This window comes from Salarias fasciatus, chromosome 22 (genome assembly GCF_902148845.1).
Source record: "Salarias fasciatus chromosome 22, fSalaFa1.1, whole genome shotgun sequence".
Lineage (NCBI taxonomy): Eukaryota > Metazoa > Chordata > Actinopteri > Blenniiformes > Blenniidae > Salarias > Salarias fasciatus.
In genome coordinates this window covers 24,842,643-24,856,672 of record NC_043765.1, presented here as the reverse complement: position 1 = coordinate 24,856,672, position 14,030 = coordinate 24,842,643, and the positions used below count along the sequence as shown (strand labels likewise).

Here is a 14,030-nt window from a genome sequence, read left to right as displayed (position 1 = left end):
TTTCCAAGACACGGATCATGATAGACTGAGTGGAAGAGAAGGTAAGGTTTTATTTTTATTCATGATACATTCATGTAATTGTTTACATTTGGCCAAATATAGACAGAAATGCATTTAGACAGAAATATTGGAAACAAAATATAGCCTATTGTTACATTATCGGATAAAGTTTACAGAGAAAAGTTTGACTTTTTTCTCAGGTTTGTAATAATAAAAAACTTTTCTTTTCCGAATGATTGCTTGACTCTACTTTTGTCTTTTTTGTGTTCTAGCTCCACAGTTTTCAACGAGTCAGAGATTTAAAAAGAAAGAGCCAGTCGAAGCCGGAGTCATGGATTGGAACTTTCTCCAGGGTCTTCTCAGCGGGGTCAATAAGTACTCCACGGCCTTCGGACGGATCTGGCTGTCGGTCGTCTTCGTCTTCCGGGTGCTGGTCTTCGTCGTGGCTGCCGAGCGGGTCTGGAGCGACGACCAGGGACACTTCGAATGCAACACCCGCCAGCCCGGCTGCACCAACATCTGCTACGACTACTTCTTCCCCATCTCGCACATCCGCCTCTGGGCCCTCCAGCTCATCTTCGTCACCTGCCCGTCCTTCATGGTGGTGCTGCACGTGGCCTACAGGGAGGACAGGGAGCGGAAGCACCGGGCCAAGCACGGCGAGAACGCCCGGCTGTACGACAACCCGGGCCAGAAGCACGGCGGCCTGTGGTGGACCTACCTGCTGAGCCTCTTCATCAAAACCGGCTGCGAGATCACCTTCCTGTACCTGCTCCACTACATCTACGACAGCTTCAAGCTCCCCAGGAAGGTCCTGTGCGACGTCAGCCCCTGTCCCAACGTGGTGGACTGCTTCATCTCCCGGCCCACCGAGAAGACCGTCTTCACCTACTTCATGGTGGGGGCGTCAGCTCTGTGCATCATACTCAGCTGCTGTGAGATTTGCTATCTGATTGCCCGACGGATGGTGAAACTGAAGCAGCGAGGCACCGTCCGAACCTCGTCCAGAAAGATTCAGTCCGACCGCAACGGCCTCAAACCGCCTCTCACAGCCTAGTGACGGCCAGAGCCACGGATCAGCTGGAAAAGGTTGGCTCGTTGTGACTGTTTCTCGTGAGATGTAATCAAATTCAAAGCACAGTGAACTGAGACAGATGACGCCAACTTATATCCAGTCTGTTTTCAGCAAGAAACTTTCTGGCTGTTGTCTCAAGACAACAGGAAAAAGTCCATGAAATATCTGTATCTTCATTAAATGATGGATCATCATCTATATAAATGCAACTTTTGCCCTGTCTGTTATAAATACTTAAATGCCTTCTGAAATAACTTATGATTCAATAAAAACTGGTAACTGTCTTCTTGTCATTGTGAATTATTGAATGGAAAACCTGAAACCTGCTTCTTCACTACCTTCTTTTCTCCACTTGGTGGCACCAATGGTATACCTTTAAACGTCCAGAAACCTTTAGAAAACGCTTTTATTTCCCCCATAGTTTATCTATTTTGTGTATGTTTTATATCAGCCTATTAAAAATATATAATTCCTGACATTTGTAAGTTGATTTGTAAGTTTTTTTCAGTATTTTATACCAACATTGCGCAGCTGTGTTTGAATTCTTACATCCATGTTTGAAATTTATAATCTACAGTAAAATAAACTCTATATTAAAATCCAGTTTTTAATCTTACTTGAACTATATTTCCTGCATTAATTTTAATCTGATCAGGTTTTACAATGTTTTTCCACTGTAAATATCACACTGTTGTTTTTCAGTGTTCAGATAATCTCATGCATTTATTTACTTTTGATTAAAGTGATAAATGTTAACTACAGATCCCTACAAAAAGAGAACAATTGCATGTAGAATAAAGCCAGGGAGACGCCTTTATGTGCACCTGCCATATTTATAGATAATTAACATATGTTCTTTCAAAATAAAAGCGTGCACTGCTTTTTCATCAAATGGATAAATGATTACATGCGATTAGGGAGTTGTGAGCGTATTTCTACATTACATTTGTGCTAAAATTTACAACGTGTGTGCTATTTAGTATCTTAAATGACATTTTCAGAGGTACATCTGTATATAGTTTTTTTATTCTGAAAGGGAATCCTCAGCAGGTGTCACAGGTTGTGTGTTCTGTGTGTCTCGCTTGTTTGACAGGACTGAGGTTCTCAGTTTGAAGAGACAGGCAGAGTCTGACCATCCGATCCCTCATGACCTGCTGCTCCTCAGAACGAATGGTGACCTGAACAGAAATGGCCGGATCAGGTAACAAGCGTGTCTGAGCTCACTTCCAAACTTTCACTGTGTTTGTGTGGTGTGGGTGTGGTGTGATAGTCAAGAGTGTCCTCTTTTTTTTTCTTTTTGTGAAGACAGCTGTGGAATTGCTTTGCCACTCTCAAGACACATTCTAATCGCCTGAGAGGAATGTCCTGTCAGGAATCAAACAAACTGAGTCGCACTGCCTTCAAAGTGCTGAATAATCACTGTCAGTCATGGTGGTTTTGCATTGATCTGACTTCCTCTCATCTGTTCTGGACCTGCATGTTTTTTTTGGCAATCTGGGTGAAAACTTTGTGAAGGTGAAGCTCCAGGATGCTTTCAGCCGAGACGTCGTCTGGGGGTTGGGTTAAAAACAGAGATTTGTGGGACTGATTGTGCACAAACCCCGTCAATCACTGCAGCCCTCAAACTGTAAACTGTGTCCTGATTGTGTTCGATTGCTGCGGTCAAACCAGAAAATCTGTTCTGTGGGTTTTTCTACAGTTCCCCCACAGTCACATGAGGTTAACTGGAGTCTGAATTGCCTTCAGCTCTGAATACAGGTGTGTGTAGGTGTCTGTGTTTCTGGATTGTGATGAACCTGCTTCAGCTATTACCTTCATCCATTCATTCTGCAAGATGTTGACTTCATACTTGCCAGGAATATGTCTTTGTGGTGTCTTGGGGAAAAAAAACAACTTATTTTTAACTCATTGCTTCCACTGGAAAACTCCTGATAGCATCCTGCTTCTATCCACTGCATCAGTTCTGTGCCTTGAAATCCCCCGGAGTGTATGGCTCGGAGCAATCATTTGTCAAATTGAACTGTAGAGTAGTAACATCTCATGCTGCATCAGTAGAAAGACAGTTCTGAAAGTGAAGATGGTGAAATAAACATACAGACCTTCTGGTATCACTGTATGTTACTGGATGGTCTTAAAGTTAATGCTGTTTTGGGATAGCCTCAGTTTGTCCCACGTGTACTAAAGGTATGTGCACAGCAGAAATCATTAACTCAGGTGACCGCTCTGCTGTTGGTTTGACCTGGCGTCCATCTCTCTGATCAATACTCCCGGGAGTAATGTCACCCAGCGGGGAATCACTGCAGCTCTCTCCGGTAACTTGCTCCCCTCCTCCTCCTCCTCCTCCTCCTCCTCCTCCTCCAGGAGTGTGTTGTGCCAGCCTGGAGGAACCCAAGGCCCTGATGAAGATGGGCCTCAGCGTGCTCCTGGTCGGCCATGTGAACTTCCTGTTGGCGGCGCTCGTGCACGGTGTCGTGCTCAGACACATCAACCTCCACAAGCAGGCCCGGGCCATGGAGTACGCCATCTCCAACGTGGTGGCTCTCACTTCCGGCCTGGTGGTGAGTCTGAAGCATCTGGCTCGACAGCTCAGGATGGAGTTTAACTTCAGTCATAAGATTACCGCGTTCACGCCTGTTGTTGCTGTCCATGTTTGCACACCTGGACAACCTAATCCTTGAAGTCATCTTGATTCCTTGGGTTCTCTAAAATGCTAAGTGTCTTCTCTATGTGCTTAATATATTAACTTAAAACACATATTTACTCTCTTTAGTAGTGACATTTAAGTGTGATGTTTCATACGACTGTCATGTGCAGTTAATGAAATTACAAAGTATTTTTCAAGATTCGAGGACACCGCTGACTTTTCCTGCAGTCCTTATTTCCCTCATGTGTACCTGAAACTTCCAGTGGTTCATTTTGGCAAATAGCTGCAATAAGCCAGCTGAATTCTGCTAAGACGTTCCAAATATTATTGGAGAAAATGGATTGAACTGGGGTTATAATGCTGAGCATATTTGCCCTGTGGACTGCAGCTTCAAAAGCAGCCAAGAGTTCCAAGAAGTTCTATATTAATATAACATTTGAAGTATAATTTAAGATATTACCCTTAGATTAATACTGTGATGTGAATTGATTGACGTCATACCCAGAAAACATATCAGGTCTTTTACCAGAAAGATATTTTCAGAAAACAGTTTGTGTTTCAGAGATAAGTCACAGAATTCAGAAAAACATAACATGGCAAAAAAAATCATCAGTTGTTGAAAATTAAACCCTAAATTGCAGCCATTCTCTGCTGTGTTCTGTGGATACATGTCTGCTGACGACTCTTCAAAATACACACAATGCAGCACTGCTGTAGAGTTGGATTTAGAGATGCATAACCTAATGTGCAAACTGACTATGACTGATTCCTTGCAGTCTGAAAAAATACAATTATTTATCTGTAAAATGGATTACTTTTAAAGATAATTGTATTTCGAGACTAAGACGTTTGAACTGAGTCACCTTGTTGTATTTGCGAAACTTTTCTGAAACAAAAATGCAAAAAATGATGCATTTTCACTTGAAGTGTTGTCGTGTGAACAGGGTCTAAATGAGCACGAGAACTGTTGGGTCTGGGTGTCTTTAAACCTGATCACCCCAACACAAAATATGTGTGAAGGTTCTGTTGAGTGATGATTATTACCTCGGGCTTCACAGAAATAACACCTTCAAGTACTTAACGAGCTGTTTGGACGTGTTTGTAGTGATAACAGAGCTGTGGCGCTGACTGAAACCATCTCTTAACATTTTCTGTTTGGAGCTTCAAGTTTCAGGTGGATTTATTTGATGTTAACTCATGCTTGTCTTTGGTTTTTTAAAATCTGGAGTCATATCTCATGTCTGTCCTTGGATCTGTCTCCACCTGCAGGGTGTGATCGTTGGTATCCTGACGATTATCCTGTCCAAGAACAGGAGACGCCGGAGCCTGGTGAGTGTCTCTTCTGGCCTTTGAAGTGAATTTCAATCCGCTGCACTGACTTTGATATTTTTCAGCTTTTTTTCTCCTTTCTGTTTCCGTGACATTTAAAAAAATTAAATAAAAAAAAAAGGCCCCGCACACCTTGCAGCAGCTGAATCTGTCCCTGTTGTCTGTATGTGCTCTGCGGCTTCTACCTCTGTTTACTCAGTCAGCTGTCGGGCCGCTCCGACGGGACTGACGAGGCAAATCGACACACAGCCTGAGCAAACTGAGCAGGGCCTGATGGAAGCCACTCCCCAGCTCCCTTTTGTCAGCGGAAAGCCACGGCGTAACGGGGCAGGGCGCAACCAGGGCTGAGTTCAGGCTCCCGCTGCCACCGCCACCGCCGCCTTATCTCAATGGGAGGTGTTTGCAAAGCGTGAATGAAAACGCTCCCTTTCTGTCGCCTTTATCGCATGTGCCAGCTACCAACAGCTTCTAATCTTTCAGACAAATTGCTTTATTCTGTGTGGTCCTTATCGAGTTTCTGTTTAAGCGCTCAGTCCTCTCCACAACATGATTGAGTCCCTAAACTTTTGCCTCACCTTCTGTAAGCTAATTAGCGGGTGAGTTGCCCCTCTGCGGTAACTGATACTGTGGTTTCTTTTGGGAGTGTGGCTATAGCGTGTGTTGTTCTCTTAGTGTTAATATAGTCTGTAAATCTCTTATCCTTCTGTGGCAGCTTCAGACTCGTTCACTGTAGCTTAGACAAAAGAAATAGATGAACCCTTTGAATTAGCCTTTAGATGTGATTCGATCTCCATCTAAAGTGTTAATGAACATAATTCTATCCAGAACTGCTTGAGCTCAGCCACATTCAGACGATATCTGCAGCTTTCGGAGCTCCTTTCACTGCATCCCTCCCATCAGCGCTTTATGGCTCATATACGCCTGACGTTAAAATATGCATACAGATGTGCTCAAAGCCATCTGTTCCTCACTCTGTGTTGGTTTCATTCGTATTTCTGTCAGTTTCCTGGAAGCAGACAGATACAGACCAACAGAGCGGTGCCAGTAGTAACCGATTTCTTAGATGTTTTTGAAGACCACCACCACCACCACCACCATCTGCATCCGAATTTGTTGGGCGTGCATTTTGAAATTCGCGACTTCGGGACTGCTAGCTTCTGTCTCTGTGATTTCTTATTGGATCATGTATTCTCAGGGATCATTCTTTCCACCTGTGCTTAAATGTCAGTGGAGACATGAGAAATGACTTGTATGGTGTCGGGTTGAGGACGCCTTGTTGCCTCAGGTCAGCCTGGATAGCTTAATGCACATGTGTGCATCATGCTACTGCAAATAAAGGAGCGAGGCAGGACAGGTCATTCGATCTTTCTTTTGAAATCTACCAGTGCTGCCATGAGTGGGAGTTTGATGGGGCGTCACTCTGAGAAAGTCTGTTGACTAGGACAATAATATGTAGCTCTGCAGGGTGCAGACATCTTTTTGGGCCAGAGGTGATGCCTATAGAGGGAAAATTCAAGGTGTGGTGACAAGCTAAAGGCAACATTTGTGAAGAATTGCTCAGCCTCTCCCACTCTGTCTGGTATTCATCACACTAACCATTAGCATCCTGTGTCTTCACTATGAATTCTCTTTAGAGAGAATTCGCACAATTTGGGGAATTCCAGTCATCTCATGGACAAGCTTGTCAGAGTCAAAGATCAAATGTTGGGCTAGCTCACAATAGCCTCGTAAACCAGACCCGCTCACTCCTCATCCACATTTGGATTTGGAGTTAAGCTTAGTCTGGATAGGAGCCCATTGAAACTTCTTGCACGGGGTGTCGGTTACTCCTTTGACTGACAGCGCACTTCAGCCAATCAGCGCTTCAAAACAAATACGTCATCAAAATGCATTCGCTTCTCTAAGGGTTAGCATTAGCTCATTAGCTCTAGCTTCCTTACACGCAAAGACACGCGAAAACGCCTTTTCATGTTAGAAACTCACCAAGCGCAGACTCTTGCTCTTGCTTGATTGTTGTAATGCTAGTAATGCTTGTAATGCTGGTACCGGTGTGAGACCAGAGGTTGGGGATATCTGTTCTGGACCACTGTGGTTGGTGATTGAGTCCCTTTAGCATGTAGCATGTAGCACGGCTGGATCCACGGAGCAGTTAAACTAATGGACAACATCAGGTTAGCTCTTCTGGTTCAAATGTCTCTGGTGATTAAGTTGCTGGTGTTGTATGAACGAGCTTTCGCCTCCTCTTGATATGTTGGCAGAACATAGTTTACAGTCTGTTGTACTTTCATTTTCAATAATTCTAAAGAGTCTTGAAGCCACAGCCAGGGCTCATCCTCTCTTTTCTATACCTGCTGCTGATGTTGCTGGCAGATGCCGTTACATCCTGTTCACCAGGTTGTGTGAGGGATCTATGATGCTTGATACTGCTATCGGTGTCAGTGCATCTCTAATACCTTGTCTTATTTAGATCTCTTGTAGCTCCAGCTCCTTGCATATGACCCCAACATGCTTTAAGAACATGGATAATGTCTTTGCAACACTGCTTACTTTAGCTCCTTCAGGGGAAATGAATTGATGGCAGTGTGAGGTGGTCTTGTATACAATTGTCCTGTGTGCATTTAAACCACTTGTATTTCAACATCTAGGTAATATAAAGACTATATGTTATTAACATGAACAAAAAGTCCCGAACTACCCACGATGCAACTCAATGATGGGCTCATACTCTACCCCGGTGACTTTAAAAGCTTGGGTGTGCTCCCAGGGTCTGCCAGGCAACTTTTGGATGGTCCAACAGCTGAAAACTGCTCATAATCACCTTGTCAGCTAACTTAAGTTTATAAGTCACAGTCACCAAAGAAGCCCCAACCTTTAAGCACCATGTTTCTTTCATCATTGAGAAAGTGAGTAACCCCATGAGGTGATATGCTCAGGACGATTCAGGACCCATTTCAAGTCAAAACGCATTGTTTTTTGATTGTTTTTGTTTCCAAAAGTTTTGTGTTTACTTGGCAACATTTTGAAAACAATGTAGTTAGCATGTTGGACCTGTAGTTGGTGCTGTTGTTTGTTCCTGTGATGGTGATGTAAAGGTTGTCCTGTAAACAGGGCCTCAGAGGAATAAATCTATACTTTTTTATTTAAATGTCTTCTTCTGCTGAATTACTTCTATAACAAGCAGCATTAAAATTCACCTTTGCCGCACAAAGATTAAATCTGTTTTGGCAGCAGACTGGAACAAAAATGTGATAAAACATCTTTGAAACTTAATTAAATGTCCATCACTTCTTGCAGTGTTAATGCAAACGCTTTGCCACATAACAAGTAGTTCATTTTTATACCAGATTTATTTCTGAATGAAAAAACATCCCTTTTGAGCCCAAGTTGTAAAGTTTCAATTTGTTTGAAACTACTGTCTGCTTATTTCTGTTTTATCAAATTTCTGTATGTCATTTGTCTTTATTGCCACTTGCACCTCGAGTAAACCTGAAATTACTGAAATCTTTTCTTCTCTTTGTCATGCTTGCAGTGTTTGCTAATGGTGCTACTGCCACAGCAAATCCGGCCCTCAATCAAGTCCGTTGACATCCTTTAATGTCGCACCTTACACGTATCATCTGGAAGGCATTTATTAGAACTCTCCGAGGCTTTTTCAGCGACTTCAGGATCGGATCAGTGTTTCAGGATCTTTCACACTTAGAACTGTTCTTTTTCGGCTTCTTGCGTATTACTTCAGTACTTCTACATCTCCAGCTGCTGTGTGAATGCTTCAGTTTGTTCTGTGAGCTCCATTTCATAGCAAACATTCTGACTTGTCATGGCACACAAAAAAAAAAGGCTAAACAATGGATGATTGATAATGACTTTGATTTGGCACGGAGCAGCTGCTCTCTTTCGTGCTCCGACATGGAACGTTTCCTCCCAGTACGCTCAACCGATGTTCTCCGGTCTTCGCCATCGTGTTATTTCTTCACGGTTTGTGATTATTTTCCCCTTTCCTCCACAGACGTGGGCCGTGTTCGCGATCAGCCTGCTGGCGGCCCTGATGGCGGCGGCCTCGGCGGTCGGCCTGTCCGTGTCCATCGTCAGGGCCATCATACACGGCGGGCGGAGCCTCCTGACGCACTGCCGCTTCCCCGACGCCATCGGCTACTCCAGCGTCACCAACGAGTGCCCCTTCGACCCCACGCGCATCTACGTGAGTGCTGAGGGCAGCCGTGGAGATGAAGGCTTGACCTGCCGACCTTTTCCTGCCGCAGCTGATTCTTTGAACACCTGACGGTTGGAATCTGCGTTCGGAGGGGGGAGGAAAAAGAAAAACCCTTGAGGTTGGAAGCGCTGTCTCTTCTGCCACTCAGCTGCTAGCTGACGGGGAGGTTGGTGGCAGAAGCCCCCCTCCGTTGGCCTACTTCAGCCGTGTCCCGTTGCCGTGTGCTGCGGACGGACTGTCAGCCCCGGTCAGCCTCACGTCGGCGGCATTTTGTCGTGACCCGCAGCTGACGGACTGTCAGTCCGGTGACCTTTGTCTGCAGCCGGATTTCCTCCTCAGCGCAAGGGGTTAACGGCAGAGTGGCCGTCGACGGCGCGCGGCGTAGGTTGTGATTTACGTGGCCCGGAGTCAGATTTCACCCGCTAAATAGCGCAACGGCAGCACCCGGCAGATGTACAATCCCCACGGCGGCTGTGTTTACGTTCCTTCAATCACTGTTCTGGCACAGCGCGCCGGTGGGAAGGCGCCACTCGTCTCATTATTGCAGAAGGAGACGGCCATCACCAAGTCATGTTTACAACACAGCCTGTCATTTACTGGAGCGGAGAGTGGCACTCGCAGGGCGCGGGAGGTTGACGCTCGCCTCAGCCGGAACGTTCCACACACAAACAGACGAGCTCGTATTCTGAAGGGGAATCTCTGTTTGTACTGGCGTATTTCCATCATTACGAGACTTCAGTTTGTTGCTATTTATGCCAGGAAAAAAGACAATAAACACTTCACATCTGAGATTGGGGCCTTAAGTTCTTTGTAGCTTCTCAAACAAAGCTCAGTTTAGCTGAAGGAGAGCTAACGCTAGCTAGCATTTGCATTCTTGTCCAAGCCGACTCTATTCTTTGCGTGTTTACCTGTGCCAGTGTCAACTGTTTGACTAAGATGGTTTGTTTTTTTGTTGTTGTTGTTGGAGTAATTCAAACCTGGTTTATTGTAAATTGGAGACTTGTCAGTAGTTGAAACTTTTCCCACAAGTTTCTGTCAATTTAATATATATATTTTTTTAGCTATTAGCTAAAAAGAAAAACATATATGAAAATATGATATTCCAAGGCAATATTAAAGCAATTCAGCCACAAATTTCAATTGTGGATTGAGTGTTTGCGAATCTCTTCTAGTGGAGATCAGTGGTTCTTTAAAGGGGATTCCAGATGTTTTGAAGGACTTGAGAAAACAAAGGGGGACCCTGTGTTTTTATTCTTCCCTTTTGGTTGCACACATCAAATAAAACCCTGCCGGCACTCTTTCTAGAGCAGAAACACCGTTAACTGATTTCTGGCCCTGTTTACTCAACATTTTCAAGAGAAAACTCAAAACTTTTATTGCGTTTTAGGTGTGTGATTACAGGACAGTTGTAATCGGAGCCACTGAAAACGCAGCTTCTTAAAAAAAAAAAAAAAAGTGCCACTGCCACCATTTGTGGAACTACAGGAACACTACATCATTTTCAGCATTTCTCCCATTTCTGTGGAAAGCAAAAATGTTGTGAAACAAACAAAAGCAATGCATTTTCACTTGTAATGTCATATAAACAGGGCCTCAGTTGTTAATCTTGGAGGTCTGCAGGGGACAAAAATGTAAACAACTAAGTACTGAGAAAGCTGTAAAGCTTGCAAAATGAAATGTAGATTGTAAATCTCAAAAACTTAACATACAAAACATTAAGACATTGACTTTTCCCTCTTGACAGAATAACCCCAAACTCTAACATGCAATATAGGGTTGTGACCGTGAAACGACTTTCAGTGTTTAAAATCGTTTTCAAGGTAATGCTTGAAACGAAATGGGCAATCTTCCAATAAAATAGTTTCTCTGGATTTCTGAAATTTCATCTCTGCCTCCAGACAATGTTGGCGATAAACATGATCGGAATCCAGCTCTGAAGTAACTAAGTTTGTGGAAGTCCCCTGAGACAGAGGCCCATGCTGTTCACTGCCGGCCCCCCCGTTAACTGAGGACCTCCGATTTGGTAGCCAGAGGCGGCGTTGCATCACCTAAAAGTGTCTCTTTTTTTTTTTTTTCACAGTTGCTCTGAGGCAGTAATGATGGTTACGCAAGGTTTATTTTCTGCGCCTCCTGCATATTTCATGATGATTTCCAGAGAAAGCTCCCGACTCGGAGCTGTAAACTTTTCTCTTTGTAGTGTGTGAGTTGGTGTACCCCAACAAAAGGCAGCTCCACTTCTCTCAATTCCCCCCGCACGCTCTCACTTTGATACTCTCTGCTCTGCATATTTTATTTCCAGCCTTCCTGTGAAATTCCCATGCTTGCTGCTGTAGTTTTGCAGAGAAACAAATAAGGGCTTGAGAACCACAGGGGGTTCCCAACCTTCTTCTTAAGGGACCCGAATGTTTCCCATTGTAAACCTGTGGTGTGGCTGCTGGTGACTGTACTGTGGGGCTTTCCTCTCACTGCTGTCCTGCTTCCCTCCTCCAGAGCACCACTCTGATCCTGTGGGTTCCCCTCATCGTGACTTGTCTGATCCAGTTGGTGTACTCGGCCCGATGCTTCGCCACCTGCGTTTCCTTCTTGGGCCTGCCTTGCTGCATCACTCGGAGCAGATCCACAGACTACGGCCGGCCGGTGAGATGTACTCAGATCTGTCTTTGGGGTGTTACAGATCTTTTTTATTATTATTTTTTTTAAATCGGGATATAATTCCTCATTTTGCGTAGATCCACGTGGTGAAGCAGACGACGGCAGCCCCTCCGCCTCGTCACGCCCGGCCTCCGAGAGGCTACGACGAAGCTCCTCCGCGCCACGCCGAGCATCACAGACGCCACAACGAGCGGCCGACGCGACACTCTCAGCCGATGATAAGCTACAACGAGCCGCCCAGACGGCTCACTGCGCCGCCGAGACAACACCGCCACCCTCCTCCTCCTCAGCCGCAGCAGCATCGCCCTCGCCAGCACCACAGCCTCACTCCGCCGGAGAGGCAGCCTCTTCGCCAGCCGCATGGCGACCGGTCGAGCAGAGAGAGGCAGGAGACCAGGACCGGCAGCCGTCAAAGGGCGCCGGAGCAACACCAGCTGCTGCAAAGGGGGGCCATGGAACGGTCCAGCTTCTGGATCTAGCCTGAGGCCGAGGTTTGAGGAAAGACACTTCTGGTTCCTACTTGAAGGACTTCAATGTTCCTCCTTATTTTGTGCTGCGACCCCAGAAAGAAGTCGTAGTTCTCTTATCTTTGGGGTTCAGACTCTGTGCACACGTGTCTTTTCTTTCTACCTATGAAAGTGAGTTTTTTGTGTGAGAAGATGAAACAAAGCAAAACTTTTTAAAGCAAACGCTGCCTGTTTATGATAAATATATCAACATTATGAAATAGATTTTCTCAGTATTTTTACCAATGCTGTGTGAAACGTCCCGCTTTTTTGTCCATTTTAAACCCAAATCTTTCAGCTTAAAGCTTTGAAAAATAGTGCTCTGGCTTCGTTACATAAACGGTGTGTTTCTGACAATATGTGGCGTTGCAGCTTTCACATATTGTGAGCAAAACCGGGAACCATCTTATTTCTTCTGGGAAGATATTTCAAGATGTTACCACACTGCGTTGAATGGTTTCTTTAATGTTTGTTGGAGTTTAATTTTTGAAACTAGTCGAAATATTTTTTGTTGGCTTTCATATTGGGTGAGATTTAGCTCTTTCTGTTAAACGTGATGCTAAGCTCGTCGCCAGTCAGCCTTTGACACAAAACATCTTCACTGCCTATACTAAAAATCTGTTCTTACTAATGTGATTCCTGCCGTTTACCATCTGAACTTCTACGCTTGCATTATTTAAGCTAGCTAGCTAGCATCTGATTGCTTTGGAAACTAAGTTTATTTTTCGTTGTCATTTTTCATAATTGAACCTGTTTGTGGAAAAAAAGTGTGGTTTTCATCCAGCCAAGTGTTTGTGCCTCTACCTGTCTTCATTTGTGTCGCCTATTTGAGTAACTGGGATTCATTTGCCGTTTCATCACAAAGAGCCAACGTTTTAAAGATTTTGTTTTATTTATTTCTTAAGTAAAATAAAGTTTTGTTTTAATTTAAAGTACCTATCTTGTGTGTCTCATGTCTCAGCTCTGCTACAGAATGTATTTCATCCCAGTATCAGGTGAAACATTCAGCAAGCAACCGGACAGGTATGACTGGTTACGCCGATGACACACAGGTGACATGTCCTGTCCTGACAGGTTTAGAAACAGGAAAAAAAAAAAAAGATCCCAGCAGGCGTGCTCAACATGTGGCAAGGAATTCCTCACATGGTGTAAAGCGAGCAGAAATGACGACACGGTCCACACGGGCGGATTTGAAACACGTAGGTATATTTCAGATTTTCAGGTCCAAACGGAACAAACATGACATCCTCGTGTGAGGTTTTCATGCAACAGAAAAAATAGAGTTAAAAGGGAGATCATCCGAGAGGCGGAGTGGCAGGGGAGGGGCGTTATTGATCCAACACAAGAAACCAGTTCATCTGAGGCAGTGAAAATAGAAAAAGGGTTAAACCGCAAGAGAAGCGACTGTTGTTCCTTATCCTACCAGCAGGAGGCAGTGACACTAAAGGATCCCCGAAGCAGAGGTGCGGCTGGTTAGGAAGCTCTTGTGCAAAATGTTTGGTGCAGGTTAGATCAGTCCATGTGTCACATGGATGCAGCTCAGCCGGGACGACTCTCTACCCTGCTCAAGAGGTGACGTGGTGAAAAACAGGGAAATAATTACCCGAAGAATAC

The 14,030-nt window shown here is 44.6% G+C and overlaps 2 protein-coding genes across 2 annotated transcripts; both read left to right on the top strand.

Annotated features, from left to right (window-relative positions):
- The first annotated feature begins 331 nt into the window (after positions 1 to 331).
- On the top strand, positions 332 to 1,057 carry LOC115409843 (gap junction beta-3 protein-like). Its single transcript, XM_030121118.1, has one exon. It carries the CDS (start codon positions 332 to 334, stop codon positions 1,055 to 1,057), a length of 726 nt encoding a protein of 241 aa, XP_029976978.1.
- A 1,086-nt stretch (positions 1,058 to 2,143) lies between these two features.
- LOC115409267 (keratinocyte-associated protein 3-like) lies at positions 2,144 to 13,351 on the top strand. The gene is made up of 6 exons (XM_030120364.1): positions 2,144 to 2,276; positions 3,437 to 3,633; positions 4,989 to 5,048; positions 9,055 to 9,246; positions 11,749 to 11,895; positions 11,988 to 13,351. The coding sequence occupies exons 1-6, from the start codon at positions 2,264 to 2,266 to the stop codon at positions 12,387 to 12,389; spliced, it is 1,011 nt and encodes a 336-aa protein (XP_029976224.1). The 5' UTR covers positions 2,144 to 2,263; the 3' UTR covers positions 12,390 to 13,351.
- Positions 13,352 to 14,030: the final 679 nt, after the last annotated feature.

What these genes read in the sequence shown, in the direction of transcription:
- LOC115409843 (XM_030121118.1), top strand. Translation starts at nt 332, where the DNA reads ATGGATTGGAACTTTCTCCAGGGTCTTCTCAGCGGGGTCAATAAGTAC.
- LOC115409267 (XM_030120364.1), top strand. An exon ending in CTCTCACTTCCGGCCTGGTG is followed by an intron (nt 3,634 to 4,988) that starts GTGAGTCTGAAG and finishes CTCCACCTGCAG; the next exon opens with GGTGTGATCGTTGGTATCCT. An exon ending in TCGACCCCACGCGCATCTAC is followed by an intron (nt 9,247 to 11,748) that starts GTGAGTGCTGAG and finishes TCCCTCCTCCAG; the next exon opens with AGCACCACTCTGATCCTGTG.